At 34.9% G+C, this 23,315-nt stretch overlaps 1 protein-coding gene across 2 annotated transcripts in view; it reads left to right on the top strand.

Annotated features, from left to right (window-relative positions):
• Nucleotides 1-23,315, top strand: part of STK3 (serine/threonine kinase 3) — a 271,067-nt gene that overhangs the window by 198,072 nt on the left and 49,680 nt on the right. For both annotated transcript variants that reach the window (XM_032421540.1, XM_032421541.1), the window contains one exon: nucleotides 5,281-5,456. In XM_032421540.1, the coding sequence (XP_032277431.1) occupies nucleotides 5,281-5,456 (176 nt within the window). The remainder of the gene's footprint in view (nucleotides 1-5,280; nucleotides 5,457-23,315) is intronic.

Genomic DNA, 23,315 nt, shown 5'->3' with positions numbered 1-23,315 from the left:
CAAATTACATTTTGTTAAAGTATTTTAGAAATTCCTTTCTATATTTAAATTTCCATGAAGGCATTTTACCTGTTTAGAAGACATGTGCAAATTAAGAAAGTTAATGACTAATTGTGGGTAGACTGGCATATTTGTTCCAGGTATTATATTCACACAATTTAGTTTCCTTGCACATGTTCTGGGGAATGTGTGAAGGAGAAGGAAAGCATTTTTTTTCTTTAAAATTTCACATGCACAAAGGGATTGAGTGGTGATTATTTTATTCTTTATTGCTACAGAATTTTTAGTTCCACAGCAAGTAGTTGAAGGAATTGGGGCCAAAATTAAGGAACGAGGTCATTTGGAACATTAAATTTATTATTAAAATAAAAATATATTTTTATAAGCTGGGGTCAGAATTCAGCTGCAACTGGAGAAATTGTTGTCAATTTAATGTGACTATTCTTTCTGTGTTTAAAAAAAGTATTTGCCATAGCAACCATAATCACGTAAGACAGAGCTTACAACCTTGAGACTTTGTGCTTCACTCTTCTGTTGAAGGACCTACTATTTTTTTTTCCTTTTTTAAAAAATAAGTTGTAAGTCGGAAACATCATCCTGTCTGTCCCACACTTCTGTGAACATGCATCTCCATGGAGACTCCGTTGCATGCCGTGGGCATGTGTTTGACATTGTGTAGTTAAACATTACTAGGCAATTACAGCTGCCCCCCACCCCATAACTTTTAAAACAAACCTAACCTATTTTTGTCCTTAGAAATTTTCAAAAGTTGTTTTTAAAATTTTCTTTACATATAACAAAGATAAGTTCTAAATGTTAATACTGTCTTAAATGGAAAATATTTGGAACTATAAGCACATACATTTGAGTAAAAAATGATGTATCAGCATAATTGTTATAAAGTCTTGTTATAAAGTCATCCAAAAAGAAAAATCTAATGGAATAGACTGCCTTCTTTTATTTAAGTTGGTTTTTAGACTTTTGTTAACTCTCTGTGGGAATGTTTATTTCTAACTGAGGAACAGGTTAGTTTCCAAAATTTTGAGTGTGGAACCCAACAGGCATTTTACCGTAGGTTTTTAAGCCAGCCTGTAAAAGACACTTAAAATTATGGTGTATCTGAAACGCAGTGAAAATTAAACCACTGTGTGGAATAGTAGATTTCAGGTTTCAAATTGGGGTGTTCCTGTCGTAAAACTACCAGTTCCTACGTCCTCCACTTGGGAACAGAAAAGTATCAATTAGGGACTGAAGTTGGCTCTATGTACCCAAAACCCAAATAATAGTGGTTTTAACAAAATAGGATTAATTTCTTTTCTCATTTAATAAGAAATCCAAAAACAGAGTGTCCTGCATTGGTAGAGTGATTTCATGCTGTCATTACAGATTGTTTCTGTGACACCATCTTTGAGGTATTACTCTTCCCTCGTCCTCCTTCTTACAGAATAACTGTTAAATTTTCAGCCATCAAGTCTACATTCCAGGCATCCAGGCAGGAGGAAAGAGCAAGAAGAAACGGGGTGGGGTAGAACCCATAACAAGAAAATAGAGCTTTCCCAGAAATCCTCTTCTTCAGTGTCATTGGTCAGAATTGTGTTACCCGGCCATTCCTCTCCTCAAAGAAGGGAGGGTCTATAGATATTAGGTAGGCAGATTTTTCACTTTGAGACCCTGGGACACTATTGCTGGCTCATATGTCTCATGATAGAAGCTCCTGATTAAGACACAGTTAGGACCAGCACAGGACTGTTGGGATGTAAGTGTAGATTCCCGGGATGAAATTTCTTAGTGTTTTTTTTTCTTCAGACTGTCTCTTCCCTTTTTATAGTCACTACTCATTTCTGACCATGCTTTTACTCTTCTGACTCATTGCAGGCAAGAATACTGTCTGGCTTTATCCTTTTTCCTTACTCTGCATCTCTAAAGGAAGTGCCTACCAAGCCCATCTTACTTTTTGTTGTGAAGGTTTTTATAATGACTAAAGTTTTCCCCCACTTTATTCTCTGTATTGGAAGAGCAACTTCAGAGATTTTATTTTTCTCCTCCCCTTTCCTGTGCATGTTGCTGCTCTTAAAATGTAGGCCCTGTTAGAATAGCTACTCTATAAATATTAGTTTCCAGGAAGAAAAGATTAATCTTGTATTTACTCAGATACAGAGGTCTGAATTAAGAGTCACTGGTATATCCAAAGATCCCGACTGTTACAGTGCAGCACCAGGACACTGGTGAAGATTCTGGGATGAAGAGTTTCATACCTCCTAGGTGAGGAGAAAACAAGGAAGGCTGGCTAGAGTCTCTGTGATGAAGCCAGTGTTGATCGGAAGGAAAGGGACGAAGAGCAGTGTGAGCCTGGCCTGGTGGAGGAAGCCGGGAGGAGCAGGGGTCAGGGAGAGCTGTTTTCCTCGGTGGATTCATGGTGTCGTAATATGCTTTTGTTTTGTCTTGTTTTTCTCAAAGCACCTCCATATGCGAAATTTCTTTTTTAAAGAATGCTATCTAGAAGTTTGCTTCAATGAAACATTCTCTATATTTGTCAGATGCAGCTAGTAATTGTGATCCTCATGGATTTCTTACTTTCCCAGGAATTAGTTCCCAATGAACCCATTTTTACTCTCTCTGATTCTGATTTTACTATATAAACATTGCTAACTCTGTCTTGTACCAAATGTCAAAGTTTTGAGATCTTTGTACATGTAACCCATCCTAAGACTAGCTGGTTAAAATAAGAACTTACAACACAAATAAATAATCCTGTTATAAAATTATTCCTAAAGGAAAAAAAGAAAAGAATACTGAGCAAAGAAAGGTTTTATTTGAGGGAGTATCTTTCTTCCCTCAATCATTTGATTTACTCAGTTATTTTATAGAAAATTTACTGAGCTACACTTGTAATATTTTCTTTTTTATTCTCATACAAAGGGCACAGGTGGAGAATAATTGAGATGAAATTCCTGGATTTAATTTGGAATAAAAGGTTGCCATAGGAACCAAATTTCAATTCTAAAGATTGAGAAAGATGTCTTATAATGATAAGGCCCAGAGACGAATTGAGGGTTCTTAAAATCTGTTGAAAATGTTAATGGAACGTATATGTCCCATCCAAATGTCAGTAATTTAACCTTGTCAGATTAACCGATTTCTTTTTTTAACAGAAGGAGATTTTAGGGAGGAAAGTTGAAGATAAAGTATCATAAACACAAAATCTTTATATTACATGTGTTGATCATTAAAATATACCTTTTCTCCTGTATTTTGTTCATTTTTAACATACCACTAAAGTCTGCTCCGACAGGGAATCTAAAGGCAGCTTTGGCTGTTATCTTGATACACTGCCCCTAAGGAGTTCTTTTTTCATGGATTTTGTATTTGAGATATGAGAATGTTCTAAGTCCTGAAAGTTTACTGTGACTATTGATGTTTTATACTATCCTAATTTTGATGGAATGCCTCAGTATCTTTTCAGGAAGTACCATTTGGGTCACAGATGTCTTGTCACACTTATTTTCAAGCTTTCTAAAGCCTGAGCAGCTCTAATTGGAGGATGAGTCTTTATTTTTCTTTTAATTTTATTTTATTATGTTAATCACCATACATTACATCATTAGTTTTTGATGTAGTGTTCCATGATTCATTGTTTGCGTATAACACCCAGTGCTCCATTCAATACGTGCCCTCTCTAATACCCATCACCAGGCTAACCCATCCCCCCACCCCCTCCCCTCAAGAATGAGTCTTCAGATAAACAGTTTTTTTTTCTTTTTTTTCCACTAACACATGCATATTCTGAATATCAGATTCCTTCTGACTTCACTGGGACAGATCATTCTAAAAATTGTAGTAGTCACAATTTCTCAAATTTATTATTGCCAATAGACAGTTGCTAGTAAAGAAATACTAGCAGCCTCTACTAATTCAAAAGTAATGATGTTGAAAAGCCACATACCATCTCATTAGCTCTTCCTCATGCCATCGATGTTGAACATCTGGGTGGATAATCAAAAACACTCAGTGATGCTCGTAGTTATTTGTGAAATTATTTGGGTTCCTACATTAGGGAACTTACAGTTTAATGAAAAGGTAAGCTCAAAAAAATATATAAAAGGCATAATTCATAGGCTAAAAATAAAAAAGAAACATTACTTTTACTAATAATTATTCTTGTTTGCTTACATTGTATCGTAATGACTCACTTGATCAGGGATTACATTCAACCATCAAAACACCAGTGAGAAAATGAAAAAGGCCTCTGGGTAGGTATTAAAAAATAACATCACTTGCAAATAAAGATCTGCAGATGTAGAGAGAAAAACTTGGTTAACTTAAAAGAATAGTTACCTTAAAAACATATAATCAGCAGGGTCTCGAGCTATTTATACAACCAATGTTCATTGCAGCAACGATAGTCAAAAGATGGAAGCAACTCAGGTATTCATTGCCAGATAAATGGATAAACAAAATGTGACATATACATACAATGGAATATTATTTAGCTTAAAAAGGAAAGGAATTCTAACACATGCTACAACATGGATGAGCCTTATGGACATTGAGCTTTAGAACTTACTTTGGCTTTAGAACTGGGAGGTTTGAGGTAACAATAACTCACCTCAGATGAGGTGTCCAATAGTAAGCAGCAGGAAAGTTAGAGATAGAACTTAGAAGCGAGCTTTAGAAATAAAAAAATTGGTTTTCTGACTTAAAAAAAAATATGGCAGAACTCTAGAAATAGAACTTAGAAGCAAGGTCTGGGAGTTAAGAGTCAGACATAAATATGGTAGGTGAAACCATGGGAGTCCAGGATGAGGTGGAATCAGCTAGAAAGACCAGAAGGAAGACATTTAAGATAAACCTGGGTAAGTCCTTATAACTTCTTGAGTTTATAGTGGTGCACAATGACAATAACAATGCAAGCTTACATATTTACAACTAAACACTTAGGTTTTAACATTTTACTTCATTTGACAAATTTCAAATATACTTGAAATGATTTTTAATAAAATTATGATAATTCTTGCCAAAATTCTGAAGTGTTTCTACAATCTAAGAATATTGTAGCTCTCTGCCTGATCATTAGTTGAATTCTTATGTGGCCTGGCTATTTTTGTTTTTTCATTGTTTCATTTTACTTTGTTCTTCATTAAATTGACAGTATTGGCCTTGAATCTGACCAGTGCAAATGTATTATATTGCTGAATAAAAAAAAACTTCATACTTCAATAAGAGCCATACTTCTTTAAATATAAAAATTTATACCCTCCCTGTGTTCTTTGTTTACCTAAGGAAATGCAACTTCACCACAAGTACAAAGACCGTCTTTCATGGACTACTTTGATAAACAGGACTTCAAGAATAAGAGTCATGAAAACTGTAATCAGAACATGCATGAACCCTTCCCTATGTCCAAAAATGTTTTTCCTGATAACTGGAAAGTTCCTCAAGATGGAGACTTTGACTTTGTAAGTACATTTTAATTCTTCCATTTGTGTTTTATCCTTCTTCATTTTACCATCACATTGAGAAGCACAGTTTGTGTGTCTTTATAAAATTTAGACTGTGTATTAATATTCAGCATATAGCTATATATGTGGGTAGAGGAATGGTGAAACTGTAGTTTGCTTGTAGACAGGCACTTGCAGAAAAATGTAAATAATTGCTTATATCAGAGCCCAAATTTAGAGAAATGTTTAGGACTCTTTAAAATAACAACTATGTCAAAAAACGTTTTTAAAGTAATGCAAATATGAGATACTCTGACAGTATAATTACTATTACTCTGACAGTAAATTCAGTTTCCAAAATAAATGATGCAAAGGTATTTATGACATAGACTTTGAGACATTTGCCTCAACTTTGAAAGTTAATTGAATTAGTTTCTACTTGAGTAAGTGTTAATTCCACTTGGTTTGTCAGAAATAATAGTCCTATTGTATATCTAGTTAGCATGTAAATGTCAATATAAAACTGTGCCTTATTGCTTCTTTGTTATATTTTCTCTTTATTTCTTCTGCCCTGCTCCTTATTATTCATTTCTTTTAAAGAAATGTGTATATTATAGGTATACAGTTCTGAAGCAACTGTTTCCACATCTTGAGGGAGTAAATTCTCAAAATGAGTTCTTTGATGGAGTAGAAGTTTTTTTGAAGTAAATTTTTACTTTAGCATGTTTTAAATAATGTTACTTTTACATATTGTTCTGTTCTGTAAGATTTTTTCCACATAAAATAAGTACAATCCTTTATAGCTATATATATTAATACATTTATAAGTGAATAGAATTTTAGATATATTTATCTTTAAAATTTTTAAGTAATAATAAGCTGTTTTGCTTCATCAATATGCCTCTAAATGCTTTGGGATTATAAATATTTTTGATGTTAAGTACTTTTCTCCTAAATATTGTGATTATTTGTGCTTTTAAATAATCATATGATACTAAAGTTTCAAAATCTGTCCCCAGTATAGTTAGTATGACTTGCCAGCAAATATTAGCAATGGCACAAGTTTGCCTGAAAACATTAATTGTAACATCTGCTTATTTTTGTTTTTTCAATTTTGAAGTTAGATATTAGAAAATAAAATCTGTATTATCTGTAGTTCTGGTAAGATTTCATTTTAAGCCATCTACTTTTTAAAAAATCATAAATTATTTAGAATGCTGACATTCAAGCTTTAAATCATTCACGAACATGATGAATTATGTAAAGTGTTTAGCATCAAAGAACTCTGTCTTGTCTCAGTTGGAATAAATCTTAATAGCCTGGGAAACAGTTTGAAATGAGCTAGAAAGTAATGAATAAGTTATCTTGGTTAAGAAAGAGCAAGTAAAACGATTTAATTCTGCTTCAGTTAGTCTTTGCTACCATTCCCAAAACTTAGTGGCTTAAAATAGCAACTTTTTATTTGTTCACAATTTTGTGGGTGTGCATTGTGACTAAGTTCAGCTGAGTGGTTCTTCTGCTGGTCTCACCTGGGGTCTCTCATTTGGCCGCTTGACTGGATCTGAATGATCTCTCTAAAATTACCTCACTCTTGTGTCTGACAGTGGTGCCCACGCTAGGCTAGGCCATATGATGCTATCAGGCAAGCCTGGCATTTTTATGCGGTGGTAGCAGCCTACCAAGAGGGTGACAGCAGAAGTTGTAAGGCCTCTTCAGACCTATGCCTAGAACCTGCACAGTGTCCATTAATAATAACATCAAAAAGAATGAATACTTAGGAATAATCTTAACCAAGGAGGTGAAAGACTTAAAACACTGAAAACTACAAAGTGTTGCTGAAAGAAATAAAAGACACCAATATATGGAAAGATATTTCGTGTTCATGGATTACAAGATTTAATATTGTTAAGATGTCAGTATTGTCCAAAGCAATCTACAGATTTAGTGTAATCTCTGTCAAAATCCCAGTGACTTTTTTTTTTCAGAAATAGAAAAATCCATCCTAAAATTCATATGGAATTTCAAGGGACTCAAATAGTCAAAACAATCTTGAAAAGGAGAAATGAAGTTGGAGGTCTCATACTTAACTGCTTTCAAAACTTACTACAAAGCTACAGTAATCAAAACAAGACAGACATATAGACCAATGGAGTAGAATAGAGAGCCCAGAAATAAACTGTCCCAGTTATAGTCAAATGGTTTTTGACAAGGGTACCGAGACCATTCAATGGGGAAAGGACAGCCTTGTCAAAGAAATGATGCTGAGAAAACTGGTTAGCCACATGCAAAAGAATGAGGTTGGGCCCTTACCTTACATTATGTACAAAAATTAACTCAAAATGAATCAAAGATCCAAACATAAGAACTAAAACTATAAAACTCTTAGAAGAAAACATAAGAGAATCTTTATGACATTGGATTTGGCAGTAATTTCTTGGGAATGACCCCAAAAGCACAGGGAACAACAACAACAACAAAATAGATAAACTAGGCTATATTAAGATTTTGTACACCTAGGAAAACTATCAATAGAGTGAAAAGGCAACCCGTGGAATGGAAGAAAACATTTGCAAATCACATACCTGACAAGGGGTAACATTCAGGATATATAAAGAACTACTACAATTCAACAGCAAAAAAACAACCAACCAAGTTAAAAAATGAGTGAAGGACTCAAATATTTTTCCAAAGAAGATACATAAGTGGGCGACAAATAAAAAGACACTCAATATCACTAATCATTAGGGAAATGCAAATCAAAAAATCACAGTGAGATACCACTTCACACTCATCAAGATGGATATTATATAAACACAGAGAAAGAGAGCAAATAAGTGTTGGTGAGAATATGGAGAAAGTGGAGCCCTTCCTTATGCACTGCAGGTGGGAATGTAAAATGGTTCATCTGCTGTGGAAAACAATATGGCATTCCTCAAAAAAATTCAACATAGAATTACCATGTGATCCAGCAATTTCTCTTCTGAGTATATACTCAAAAGAAGTGAAAGCAGGGACTTGAACAGAGATTTGTGCATTCATGTTCATAGCAACATTATTCATGGTAGTCAAAATGTGGAAGCAAACATTCTACTAGAAATTGTCATAATTAAAATTCAACAGATATTAGAATATTGAATTTAGGAAGTTGGAGGTCATTTGTGATCTTGGTAAGGACCATTTCAGTACCCAGCTTTTAAAATTTTCACACACAGCTTTTGACATGTAGCTTTCCACTGTCCCTTTTAGGCTCATTCTGGTTTTGTGAATTAGAGCATTGAGTTTCCAGTGGCCAGTTCCTATAAGTAAACTTTTGGTAACATTGTCAGTCATCATAGATTTTGGAGTCCTTCTATCTGAAAACTCCGAAATCTGTTTGAAAACATTAAACTAATTTAACAAATGTTCTACTCTCTGCTTTGGATTGTGCTGGGCACTATAGGTAAATAAATTTATAAAGTTAAGATATAAATTAATTCAAACCCACAGCAATAATTCAAATATCGTGTGGTTTTACGTAAGCAGGGACTTGGTAAAGGCTGGAGTAGTTTGTGAAATTATATCGTGGGAGGGGACTGTAAGCATTGAAAGATGGGTAATGGTAACAGAAGGAGGGAAGGCAGGAGCTACAATGATGTGTGTAGTAAAACATTTTGAAGTAGGAAACCACAAGGTGTATTGGATGAAAATGAATTTGGACTTTCAAGTTCATTTGGAATGATATGATAAATAAAGTGGAAAGGTAGGTCTGGCTCAGATGGTCGAAGCCTTGCAAGGAAGATTGTAAAGTCTGAATTTTTATTTCCTAGACAGTAGAAAACCACTGAAGGTTTTTAAGTTGGAGAGTGACATGATGAAAGTGTTTTAGAATATTAATCTCGATGGTAGCATGCAGGATTGACTAATAGGAAAAGACTAGAGGTAAGGGAAATCAGTTACATGAAGCAGGCTTGAAATAATATGGTAATAAAGTAGAAAAGAAACAACAAAGACAGGAGTAAGTGTAGGAGACATTAGAAAAGATTTAAAAACAAATAGCTGTCTTACTAGATTAAAGAATAATGCTTTTGGTTAAGGTGAGGAACTGGATAGTAGAAGGTGAAAGTTAAAAAAAAAAAAAAAAGAAGAAGAAAGAAAGAAAGGAAAATGCCCTCACAGTAGGAAAGAGGCTTTAAGCGGTCGTGACTGGACCAGTTTCTGCAGACCTATTTCTTTTCTGATGTATACAGGGCACGTAGCCTTAAAAGGGGAGTTGGGGGGCAGGCAGGGACAGAGTTACTGGAGCAGATCTTTCTTCTGCAGCATTTATGCACCTGTCAGCTGGAACTGCTCGACTCTCATCACTTTGAGGAAAGTGGAAAATGTTGTCACAGCTACTGAGGGGAATGTAAATGGGTATAAAGAGGAGATGAATAAAGGAAGGATTACGAGGGGATGAATAAAGAATTGCCAAGAGTCTGGTGAACGTGGTAGAAGACAAAGAAGAGTGTGAGAGAGGGGCTAAAGGAGTAGGAAAAGAGGAAACAAAGGCGGGACAAAGTGGAAGGGGTTTGATGGAATCCTTTGCTTACAAAGTAAGGAAATGGACTTAAAGCAAAGACAGATTTCCACTTAAAACACCAGCTGGTAATGATAAGGGAAGTCTGGTCTTATTCATCCCATGATACATTAGATACAGAATGTTAAAAAATGTGACTCATCAAAATATAAAGTGTGCTCAGGTTTATGTGTTTATCTTCCCTCTTTATGATGTGTCTCAAGGCTACCTTCCAAAAGGACTAGGGTTTTATGTGGTTTCTATGTCTATTAAGTAGAAGTTGCTTAAAACAACTGAAGTTGTTTTGACCATATTTCGGCACATAGAAGGCTTATCCTTTTGCATTGAGGAAAGTAGGTTTCAAGAAAGAAAAATCAAAGAGAACATTTCATTGTCTTTTGTAGTATTCAGGGCATGTTCCTAAAGGACAAAGCTTATTCAGAAAGGTACTTGCTAGACAGATGTGCAGAGTAGGTAGGAAGCATTATTTTTCTTAAAGCCTGTATGCATCATAATTTGTATATTTTCTTTAAGCATCTGTCTTTTGGATTTTCTGTGAACTGTTGTTTCATGTCAGTGTTCCTGGTTGTAATGAGATGATGGGAGTATTAATTTATGATTTCACCAATTCGGAGGTAATATAAAGAGAGGATAAAATATATTTGGGCTAATTGAGCCAGTTGTTTTAACTCTCCTAAAAAACATTCTGTTTATAAAGGGTGTGCCTATGAAGATTCCTAAAACAAATGTAAAAGGCAAATCTGTTTATTATAGCACTAGTCTGATGTTTCAGTTTTTGTTAGAATTATTTCCAAACAGCCTTAGCATCCAGATTGTTTAGTGTTAAATAGAGAGCGTGTAGATCATGTTTTGCAGAAATTACAGTATCATACTTAAATAGATATATTTTGGGTAACGTAAAGATTTTGGAATAAGAACAAAAACTTTAAAAGCCATCTGTTAACCTACTATATTGGTTCCAATTTTTAAAAATGAAAAAAATTGGATTGACAATAATTACTAGTATAAGAGGGATTAGGTAAATCAGCCATTTTTTGGTCTTTGACTCAAACTGAAATGTAAGTTAACCTTTCTTGATTACGATGATTCTTAAATATTTATTCAATTTGTGTTGTTCTTTTGAGCTAATGGTCACAAGAATCACCCAGGGCAGCACTAGAGGAAGAGTCTCAGTAATGGTAGCGGAGGGGAAAAAAAAAAGTCCTCCCCTCCGAGTATAAATTTGCCTCAGACTTTACACTGATTCCTGGATTGGCAAGTTTGTGTTCTAGGGAAACAAATGGTGTTTGCAAACAAGCACCTCACTGCTGCAAAACACAGAAAGCAGCAAACCCAGAGAAGGTGCTCCTGGAGCCACCCTGTGTATTTTAGGAATCGTCCCTTGTTCTGGAGAAATGTTTCTTTCTCAAGATCTTTTCACCCTCCTCCAGCAGCCAGCAGTTAGGCAGGGTCCACAGGGGAGACAGCGGTGGACTACGCGAGCCCGTGCAGACAGACACTTGTAGCGACGTCAGCCCTTGGGAAAGCAGTCAGCAACACGGGCCCTGCCAACAGCCTGAGGTGAAGACTGAAGCCCGCGGCATCACCACTTTTTACCAGAGTAGGAGCCTGGTATCATCTGCTCTGTCTTGTTCAAAGAGATGTTAGCTAGAAGTTTCCCTCGTGGACTCCTTGGTCAAAGAACTTCTTGTCCTCTTCAGTCCCTAGTTGTGTGGACTGAGGAAACCACTTCAGTTGAGTGAAGTATTTAAGCATATTGTCATCGATTAGCTTTGCATTAATTAAGTGATTATTGTCAAGTATTTCCAGATGTTTCCAAGAGTATTAACAAAGTATGAAAAGATAACTGTAGATATTTCAGATTTATTTCTTCTGGGGTAAAGAAGAAATAAACACAGACTCTCCAGTGTTTTAGTGGAGAGCCCTGGATAAGGGTTTATGATTACAGGTGTACATGTGGCATGAGCTTGAGTGTATGTGGCACATTGTGCTTTCACTATGCACTCCTTCCTTGTAGAGCCAACAGGAAATTAAAATTAATGAGAAGCCTGCACTTTGAAATACTTGCAGAATTCTTGACTATTTCAGTCCTTTGCCAGCTCACGAAATCTGTGCTGGCAGTCGCGTCCAACAGATGGTGTGGCGCGTGCACAGTTCTATTGTGTGATTGTCGAGGTCCCTGTAGAATTTTTATAAGATTTTGACCATCAGTATCCTGAGGCATTTCAGACAGTCATAACCTTCGTTTTGAAAGGAGAATGGCCTTCTTGAAAGATAGGTGTTTATATACAGGTAGGAATAAAATGGTAATAGTTAATTAGTCACTGGGCAATTAAGCTGAATTCAATTGATCCTATAGTAGCTAAAGTCAACAAAAACTTTAGTGTCTCTGAACTGCTACATTGGTTCCTCAGTATAATTTAATCCATTTGGCCACCTCAGGTAGAATGAGCATTTGGCTTCCTTCTTCCCAAATATGCTGCTTAAAACTTCTATAATCTCAGAAAATGTTATTTAGTGGTTGTATCTGGGCAAGGTCTACTGGAACATTAAGCTAATACTGCTTATTTAGATAATTAATACCTTAAGTTAAAACCGACTGTATCATCATTTCCTTTACAAATTAAAATGAGCAGGCCTGTACTTATTGGATTAATTAAGATAGAAAGCGCAGGTGCACTGTGTGGTTTCTTGTCATCGTGTTGGAATTTATTAAGATGTTTAAAGCACATGGCAAAAAGAGAAATGGCTTACCAAGAAGAGTTCTAGCAAGCATAAACTTCCCTCAGAGTAATTTGTTCTTTTTAAAATGCCATTTATTTAGAACACTGTGTTGAAAAATTGGCTACTTTACATTTTAAAACAAAGATATTATACTCCAAACATATGTTATAGCTAATCTTGATGGCTGAGGAAGTTATTTTGACTATATGGGCTTTCTGTTCATAACCTCATTTTGAATGTTTGGTCAATAAGCAGTGGGGACTGTTGGGATCATTACATCAAAAGAGATGTTAAGAACCAATCGTGGCATTTAGGATCAAAGAGTGAACAGTATAATTTATCACCTTTTAATTTAAGACTGATGTCCCATAGTGCTTACTTCTTAAATAAACCATTAGATTTCAAATAAGTTGTTAAGACTGAAGTTACTAGTAATGCATATATCAGGTTGTGTTGATAATAAAAGAGTTGTTTTTTACTTAAACTGACTTAAATGAAATTTCTTTAAATCTGAAATTATTTTTGTACTTTCATACTTAATTCAGATTTTCAGAATATACATGGTAGCTTAGTGTCAGAACCCTTTATGTAAGTAGCTTTCATCATACTTCCCGACATAATCTTTCTCAGTTAAAAGTATACTGTTCTTTTTGGGCTTATTAGATTTGTTGGCCTAGTTAAACTAAGAATGACACCATTCTCTCCCATCCTGATGTTAGGTTGACAACTTTTCCCTGTAGTACTTCTCACTCATTAAAATAGAAAAGTTTCATTAGGTTGGATTTATTATGTTGGAAGACTTTCCAGTAAATAACAGGTTTTGTTTTGTTTTGTTAATTCAAAACCTAGTTGTCTTTGATTTAAAACCAAACTAGTTTTGGTTCATAATTTTATCTGTCAGTAGCAGAAAAATCTTCTTGCTGTAAATATAGACAGATCTTGAGATAAATGAAAGAGGGTATCAGAAACTAATATATAGTAGTAGATAAAAGAATTTTGGAAAACAAATATCTTAATTTCATTAATTCATTTTGAAGAGACATTTTTGGTGGTTCTTAATAAAGGACCTATTTTTTCTTTATGAATTAAGTAATAGTGCATGTTTAAGTTGATACACAGTATGCAGTATAATTAAAGTTGTTGTTAATTATTAAGGTGTTTTACAAAAAGCTCAGTAGCCTGGGTTAGAGTATCAAGTTGTAATTCTACAGGCCTTCAGTTTATTTTTTAACTTTCTGTATTAATGTGAGAACGTGTGAAGCTACATAATAGTCAAAGTTATAAATGTATAAATAGATAAAAAGCTAATAATCAGCCATGCTTTTTTAGTAACTAGTCAAATGAAATGAGTAGTCAATTGTGAATTATTGTTGCTAATGGACGAAAGATCTAAAACAGCTAATCATTTTAGTGATTATATTCTTTGATGAAAAGAAATTTACTGTCCTGTTAGAACTTCAGTGATGGTACAAAATTCCTGAAGTTGCCTTACTTTTGATTTTAAACATTTAATATTCTTGCCCTGACTCTGAACAATGAAAGCTTTCCCTTATGCATATCTGCATAAGGCACAATAGAAACAAGATACAGATAAGTGCCGCCCTTGAGTTTCAGAAATCAGTTAATTACAGCTAATATCTGCAAGCAAATTCTATTTTTCTGTTTTCTTTTATTATAGTATTATAGGTAGAATCTTACAGAAAAATATTCTTTAAATAACTGAGTTAAGGAAATTGAGTCAACCCTTTTAACAGTCTAGGAGTCAGCATTTAACAGTAGCTCTTTAGATATGGTAGAAATTCACCATTTTTGTTGTCATTTTTTAAGTTTTTATATAAATTCTAGTTAATATATGGTGTAATATTAGTTTCAGGTGTACAGTATAGTGACTCAGTGTTTCCATGCAACACCCAGTGCTCATCCCAACAAGTGCACTCTGTAATCCCCATCACCTGTTTTACCCATCCCCCGACCCAGCTCTCCTCTGGTAACCATCAGTTTGTTCTCCATAGTTAAGAGTCTGTTTCTTGGTTTGCTTCTCTCTTTTCCCCCTTTGCCTATTTGTTTTATTTCTTAAATTCCACATGTGAATGAAATCATACCGTATTTGTCTTTCTCAGACTGACTTATTTCACTTAGCATTACACTCTCTAGCTCCATCCGTATTGTTGCAAATGGCAAGATTTCATTCTTTTTGATGGATGAGTAATATTCCATTGTGTATATATACCACATCTGCTTTATCCATGTATCAGTTGATAGACACTGGGGCTGTTTCCATAATTTGGCTATTATAGATAATGCTGCTGTAAACATTAGGGTGCATGTATCCCTTTGAATTAGTATTTTTGTATCCTTTGGATAAATACTTAGTAGTACCATTGCTGGATTAGAGGGTAGTTCTATTTTTAACTTTTTGAGGAACCTCCATACTGTTTTCCAGAGTGTCTATACCAGTTTGCATTCCCATCAAAAGTGCAAGAGCGTTCCCCTTTCTCCATATCCTGCTAACAGCTCTTGTTTCTTGTGTTGTTGATTTTAGCCATTCTGACAGCTGTGAGGTGATATCTCATTGTAGTTTTGATTTACATTTCCCTGATGATGAGTGACGTTGAACATCTTTTCATGTGTCTGTTGGCCATCTGGATGTCTTCTTTGGAAAAATGTCTATTCATATCTTCTGCCCATTTTTTAATAGTTTATTTTTGCTTTTGTTTCCCTTGCCAAAGGAGACATACCTAGAAAGAAATTGCTACGGCCAGTGTCAGAGAAGTTACTGCCTATGTTCTCTTTTAGGATTTTTATGATTTCAGGTCTCATGTTTAGGTCTTTCATCCATTTTGAACTTATTTTTGTGTATGATACAAGAAAGTGATCCAGTTTCATTCTTTTGCAAGTGGCTGTCCAGTTTTCCCAACACCATTTGTTGAAGAGACTGTATTTTCCCATTGGATATTCTTTCCTACATTGTTGAAGATTAGTTGACCATATAGTTGTGGGTTTATTCTGGATTTTCTGTTCTGTTGATCTATGTGTCTGTTTTTGTGCCAGTACTGTACTGTTTCATAATATAACTTTGTAATATAACTTCAATTCCAGAATTGTGATGCCTCTAGCTTTGCTTTTCTTTTTCAAGGTGCCTTGGCTATTCAGGGTCTCTTGTGGTTCCATAGAAATTTTAGGATTGTTTGTTCTAGCTCTGTGAAAAACGCTGTTGGTATTTTGATGGGGATTGCATTAAATGTGTAGATTGCTTCAGTAGTATAGACATTTTAACAGTATTGGTTCTTCCAATCCATGAGCATGGGAGTGTCTTTCTATTTTTTTGTGTCATCTTGAGTTTCTTTCATCAGAGTTTTATAGTTTTCAGGGCACAGATCTTTTACCTTTTTGGTTAGGTTTATCAGAGTTTTATAGTTTTCAGGGCACAGATCTTTCACCTTTTTGGTTAGGTTTATTCCTAGGTGTCTTATTGTTTTTGGTACAGTTGTAAATGGGATCAATTGCTTAATTTCTCTTTCTGCTACTTCATTGTTGGTGTAGTGAAATGCAACAGATTTTTTAGATTGATTTTGTATCTTGCGACTTTACTGAATTTGTTTATCAGTTCTAGAAATTTTTTGGTGGAGTCTTTTGGGTTTTTTATATATAGTATCATGTCATCTGCAAATAATGAAAGTTTTACTTCTTCCTTGCTGATTTAGATGCGTTTTACTTCTTTTTGTTGTCTGATTGCTGTGGTTAGCCTTTCAGTACTACGTTAAGTAACAGTGGTGAAAGTGGATGTCCCTGTCTTTGTTGTCATTTTTTAAAGCATTTTCCAGAACTTAGTCAACCTGTGAGCTTCCTTTTCTATTTTATAAGTTGCTCTCATCTGTGAGAATTTCTTCCTTGTTTAGAATCATTTATACTTTTTTTCTCTTGACTCCATATTAAAACTATCAAGTTTTCGTTCATTAGGATACTATGCCCTATTTTGCTGTAATTCATGATAGGAAGCTGCATTAACTTTAAAACTTCAGCATCTGACATTGTTTCCTAAATACCAGTTCTTTAAGTTCAAAGTGGTATGCGCAGTTGGTTTGCATGTATAATTTTACTGCTCAGAATTTTTCTGTCCTTTTGCTTCTAGCTAATAAACTAGGTATTACTAAAAATAATAGCCAATATATATTGAGTTTACTATGTGCTGAGTATAGTTCAAAGTACTTTCTTGACATTGATCCTTTGCAGAAGGTACTATTGTTATCCCCCCCACACACACACCTTTTTTTTTTTTACAATTGAGGAAACTAAAGGACAAATTAATTAGTTCAGTAGCCAAAGTCACATAGCTTTTAGGTGGCAGAGCCAAAATTTGAACCCAGGTGATACGACTTTAGAGTTTGCTCAGTACTACTTAACAATTACAGTGATACTGAGCCTTTGTGAAGAGGTTAGCTTGTGTGCCAAGATAAAGTCACTAATCAAGAAAAGGAGAGGATAGTTTAATCATAGCACCAAACCAAACTGGGTAGACGCACAACTGAAGACCATTAGAATAAAGTAGGTATTCCGGACATGGGGTGGGCAGAGGTGCAGGGTCCAGAATGAGTTGGCTTTGCCAGCAAAACAAAAGGATTTCTGTACACTTCAGCTGGGCCAGAGAACAGTCTTAATGCAGATAATGCCTACTGAACAGAGTAATATTGGATATGATGCAGGAATGACCTAGGTTATAAAGACTTAACAGCAGGCTGAGGCTGCTTCTAGCATGTATTTAACCTTAATCCTGTGAGCAGTGGATAGCCAGTACAGAATTGTTATCAGGAAAGTAACTTATCACATTTGTTTTTTTTTCCCCCAAAGATTTTATTTATTTATTTGTTGGGGGCGGGGGGAGGGCACAAGCAGGGGGAGTGGCAGGCAGAGGGAGAAGCAGGCTCCCCGCTGAGCAGGAAGCCTGATGTGGGACTCAATCCCAGAACCCTGGGATCATGACCTGAGCCGAAGGCAGACGCTCAACTGACTGAGCCACCCAGGAGTCCCTTATCAAATTTGTATAGAACCACACAAGACCCTGAATAGCCAAAGATATCTTGAGAACAAAAGAAGCTGGAGGTATCACAATTCCAGATTTCAAGGTACACTACAAAGCTGTAGTAATCAAAACAGTATGATACTGGCACAGTACATAGACACATAGATCAATGGAACAGAATAGAAAGCCCAGAAATAAACCCATGCTTATATGGTCAATTATGACAAAGAAGGCAAGAATATACAACGGGGAAAAGACCATCTCTTCAATAAATGGTGCTGGAAAAACTGGACACCCACATGCACAATGATGAAACTGGACCACTTTCTTACACCATATGAAAAAATAAACTCAAAATGGTTAAAGACTTAAATATGAGGCCTGAAGCCATAAAACTAGAAGAAATTGTAGGCAGCAATTTCTTTGACATTGGTTATACTAACATTTTTTAGATATGTTTCCTCTGACAAGGGAAACAAAAGCAAAATTAAACTATTGGGACTATACCAAAATAAGAAGTGTTTTCACAGCAAAGGAAACCATCACCCAAACAACAAGGCAGCCTATTGAAAGGGAGAAGATATTTGCAAGTGACATATCTGATAAGGGCTTAATATCCAAAATATATAGAGAACTTATACAAAAAGGCAAAAATACCAAAACTACATTTGGTCAGTGGCTCTCTTCAAGCTAGGGAGAACTTGTCCCTCATCTTCCTCTTTGCTATGAGCATTAGACGTCACGGATAGCCAAAGACTCTCACTCAGCATTTTTTTTTTTTTTATGTTATGTTAATCACCATACATTACATCATTAGTTTTTCATGTAGTGTTCCATGATTCATTGTTTGCGTATAACACCCAGTGCTCCATGCAGAACGTGCCTTCCTTAATACCCATCACTGGGCTAACCCATCCCCCTACCCTCCTCCCCTCTGGAACCCTCAGTTTGTTTCTTAGAGTCCATAGTCTCTCATGGTTCGTCTCCCCCTCTGATTTCCTCCCTTCATTCTTCCCTCCTGCTATCATCTTCTTCTTCTTCTTCTTCTTCTTCTTCTTCTTCTTCTTCTTCTTCTTTCTTCTTTCTTCTTTTTCTTCTTCTTCTTCTTCTTCTTCTTCTTCTTCTTCTTCTTCTTCTTCCTTCTTCCTTCTTCCTTCTTCCTTCTTCTTCTTCTTCCTTCTTCTTCCTTCTTCTTTCTTCTTCTTCTTCTTCAACATATACTGTATTATTTTTTTCAGAGGTACAGGTCTGTGATTCAACAGTCTTACACAATTCACAGTGCTCACCATAGCACATACCCTCCCCAATGTCTATCACCCAGCCACCCCATCCCTCCCACCCCCACCACTCTAGCAACCCTCAGTTTCCTGAGATTAAGAATTCCTCATATCAATGAGGTCATATGATACATGTCTTTCTCTGATTGACTTATTTCGCTCAGCATAATACCCTCCAGTTCCATCCATGTTGCAAATGGCAAGATTTCATTCCTTTTGATGGCTGTATAATATTCCTTTGTATATATATATATATATATATATATATATATATATATATATACCACATTTTCTTTACCCATTCATCTGTCGATGGACAGATTGGCTCTTTCCACAGTTTGGCTATTGTGGACATTGCTGCTATAAACATCGGGGTGCATGTACCCCTTCAGATCCCTACATTTGTATCTTTGGGGTAAATACCCAGTAGTGCAGTTGCTGGATTGTGTGGTAGCTCTATTTTCAACTTTTTGAGGAACCTCCATACTGTTTTCCAGAGTGGCTGCACCAGCTTGCATTTCCACCAGCAGTGTAGGAGGGTTCCCCTTTCTCTGCATCCCTGCCAACATCTGTCGTTTCCTGACTTGTTAATTTCAGCATTCTTTTATAAGAATAAATATTCCTGACTAGATAAATACATTTTAGAGCATTTCATGTTTCTATCTCTACAGAAATATTTTAGTTTGTTCCTTCATTTGTCATTTATGCAGTGAACATTTTTTGGTCCTCACCACGTACCAAATGCGATATACTCATAATTTAACCAAGTTGCTGCCCTGGAGAAGCCCCCGGGTCACTGATGGGAGTAGACATATAAGCACTTAATTTCACCCAGAGATCACCTGGCCAGACCCACCAATCTGAAAAATGATTGTAGTGGAATCAATAGGCTCAAAAATTTAAAAAGGTAAAAATGTGAAATTTTAATTGAAACTGCTTTTGACTGAACAGTCATGTTTGACTGACATTCAAAAATTCATGCTAAGATTACGGAAATTCTGGTGGCCTTGGATATACAAGACCATGCAATCACATGGACCAGACTGATAATTCTTATAGATTACAAATATTGATATAAATATAGATTATAAATACTTAGCTTTAAGTTTCTTCCAGAGAAATTTAAATAAGATAATAGGTAATGTCTATTTTTACCTACTTTTTGCTAGGGAATTTTTAGCTTCAGGGCACCTGGGTGGCTCAGTCGGTTGGGCCTCCGACTCTTGATCTCAGCTCAGGTCTTGGTCTCAGGGTCATGAGTTCAAGCCACATGTTGGGCTCCACGCTGGGTGTTGGAGCCTACTTAAAAAAAAAAAAAAAAGAAAGAAAAATTTTTAGCTTCATGCTAATATTAAGTGGGTACTGCGCACATGTGACACATTTGTGTATCTGTTTAGTTCTGGTTTCTGCCATCTAGAATCCTTTAATTAGACTTGAAAAATTATATTCATTTTGTATCTCCAAGATAATACTTTATAATTTGTTTACCCTATAAACATTGAGTCTGAAAGTTTAACTGAAAATAAACAGAATTTGTGCAAAGGAGCTTAGAAAAATTCAGGCCAAACATCATCATCTCCATTTGTGGTTATTATATTTGAAAGATTAAAAAAAATCACATCCATTTGAAAAGCTAAAGGCTATTTTTAAATGTGATACATATGGAATTTTTCATCCCAGTGTCTGTTTCATAACTAAAACATTAAAAAACTGTATCATGCATGTCAGTTTTGCTGTTGGTAATAATTTAATGTGTATACTCTAAGTTAAATGAATATACCTCTAATGTCACCTTTATTTTATAATTTAGGAAAAACTTGTTTTATATTAATACTTAATATGAAAAAATAAAACCAGCTTCTAACAGCAGGGGAAGTACTTCTAAAACATTGGAATTTTTCTGTTCAGGCTTTGTTTCTATGTTCAGATACATAATGTATTTCCAGGGGAAAGTGGATTATATTTATGTGCCCATATATTTCCCTGGGTCATTAGGAAGCTATTATTTAAATTCATGATAAATTCTAAAAAGAAATGATAACAGTCTAAGAGAAGGCATTCAGGAAACATACCAGTTCATACTTTTACTCACTTTCTTATTAATGTATTTCACAGAAGATTTGGCTTCTTATAATTAGGGAAGCATCAATTAGCTTTTCTTTAAGAGAAAATGTTCTAAAATACTTAAGCATGGCTATATATTCTCTTTTTGATTCTTAGAATAGAAAGAAATTTCATTTAATTTTTTTTGTATCTCTAATGAACAAAAATAATCACAGGCATTATATACAGGTATATCACAGGTAGCTACTTCATATTTTTAAAATTAAGTATCTTACATTGTTATATTTTAAAATTTGCTAGATACATTAATATTAAATTATTAGATATTGCATCTGAAGTGATTCAAATTCAACACATATGAATAAGCACTTGTTGCACTATATTCATTTATTTAATAGGAACCAATTTTTAAATTAGTATTTCCAGACCATGGGAAAATATTAATAAGGTTAACATTGAGGTTAGAACATGTTATTATTTCTGTTTTTTGAGACTGACTTGGGATTACTTGGTTTAAATATATATTAATATGTAAGATTCTACTTTTAGTTACTATTTTTAGAGTAACATACCAACAATTAAACCTCTTTTTTAGTTTTTAATCTTTTGTTTATTCAGCAAAAGTATTGTAAGTACCCTCTCTGTGCCTTTTTATTTCCCTTTAAAAACTAACTCAGTCAAGGGAACTATTTGCAAAACATCCCTATACTGTGACCTACTCTTCCCACTTTACTCAGAATAAAGGGCTTCCTACTTTATCTGTATGTAGCTGTTAGACTTGAGATCCTAACCCCTAGTCAAATCAGATGCTTGCAAAATTGAAGCAAACCACTGCCAGTGACTTTATTAAACTTAACAAAGAATTAGTTACTTGTGAAACTAATGGAACATCTTTATTTTTTTTTGCCTTTGATTTTTTTTATTATTATGTTATGTTAATCACCATACATCATTAGTTTTTGATGTAATGTTCCATGATTCATTGTTTGCGTGTAACACCCAGTGCTCCATGCAGAACGTGCCCTCCTTAATACCCATCACCAGGCTAACCCATCCCCCCACCACCCTCCACTCTAGAACCCTCAGTTTGTTTTTCAGAGTCCATAATCTCCCATGGTTCATCTCCCCCTCCAATTCTTCCCCTCCTGCTGTGCCTGGGTGATAGACATTGGGGAGGGTATGTACTATGGTGAGCACTGTGAATTGTGTAAGATTGTTGAATCACAGACCTGAACTTTTCTGTTCAGGCTTTGTTTCTATGTTCAGATACATAATGTGAAACAAATAATACATTATATGTTAAATATATGTAGAAAGTAAAATAATACATTATATGTTAAAAAAACAAATAAAAGGAAGAAGATAGCAGGAGGGGACTAATGGAACATCTTTAGATTTACCTTTAGTCTGTTTGGTGTTTCGCTTATTTGTTCAGATGTGAATTCTGGCTGTAAAAAAACTGGTTTTAAATATCTTATATTAATCATTAATAGTTCAAAAGGATACTAGTTCATAATATTATTGAGAGCACCTCTGAATAAATCTTATAACTGGTTAGGATTTACTTACAGTTTAAAGGAAAAAGTCCTCTGATGTTACAGGGCTAAAGGAAGAAGGAAAATCTGTGGGTAGGGGTAGGGAACATGGGGCCATTTGGCCTACTAAAAATTTTGTAATTATTTGCAAAACTGATTAAGAAATTGCAAGGAGAACAATAGCATACATAAGCGACTTTTGACATAGACAAAAGTAGGACTTGCATATTTGGGGCGTGGCTCTGGATTAGGCATTAAATTGAATTTGACTGTTAAATAATACTTAATAGCAGCATAAGAAAATGGAATCTAGTGTCCCTGGTAATCCTTTCTTCATTATGGAAATTCATTATGTATTAGAATGATAAGTTTCAAAATTATATTCTTTCATTATGCCAGTTTCTGCTCTGATTTTTTTTTTTATATTTGTGTGTAACCTGAACACCAGTACTGACAGGATTCATTTTAAAGCCTAGTGCTTTTGTTTTTTAAACCTTTCTTTTGAATTTATTCTATGTTACATCTAATCAAATGCCTTGATATTGAACCCTATAAAATTTCAAAGTAAAGAACTTATTTTTATTAAATAAGAAGTGACTTGAATAAATGTTAATGAGGAATAGATATCTTTCAAATAAAAGCTTAGCAAGTGTTAGAAAAGTATTAGATTAATTTTTATGGTTGAGTTCTATTATTCTATAA

The sequence above is a fragment of the Phoca vitulina genome, unplaced genomic scaffold, assembly GCF_004348235.1.
Source record: "Phoca vitulina isolate PV1807 unplaced genomic scaffold, GSC_HSeal_1.0 scaffold25, whole genome shotgun sequence".
In the NCBI taxonomy this organism is placed as follows: Eukaryota; Metazoa; Chordata; class Mammalia; order Carnivora; family Phocidae; genus Phoca; species Phoca vitulina.
This window is presented reverse-complemented; position numbering and strand designations above follow the sequence as displayed.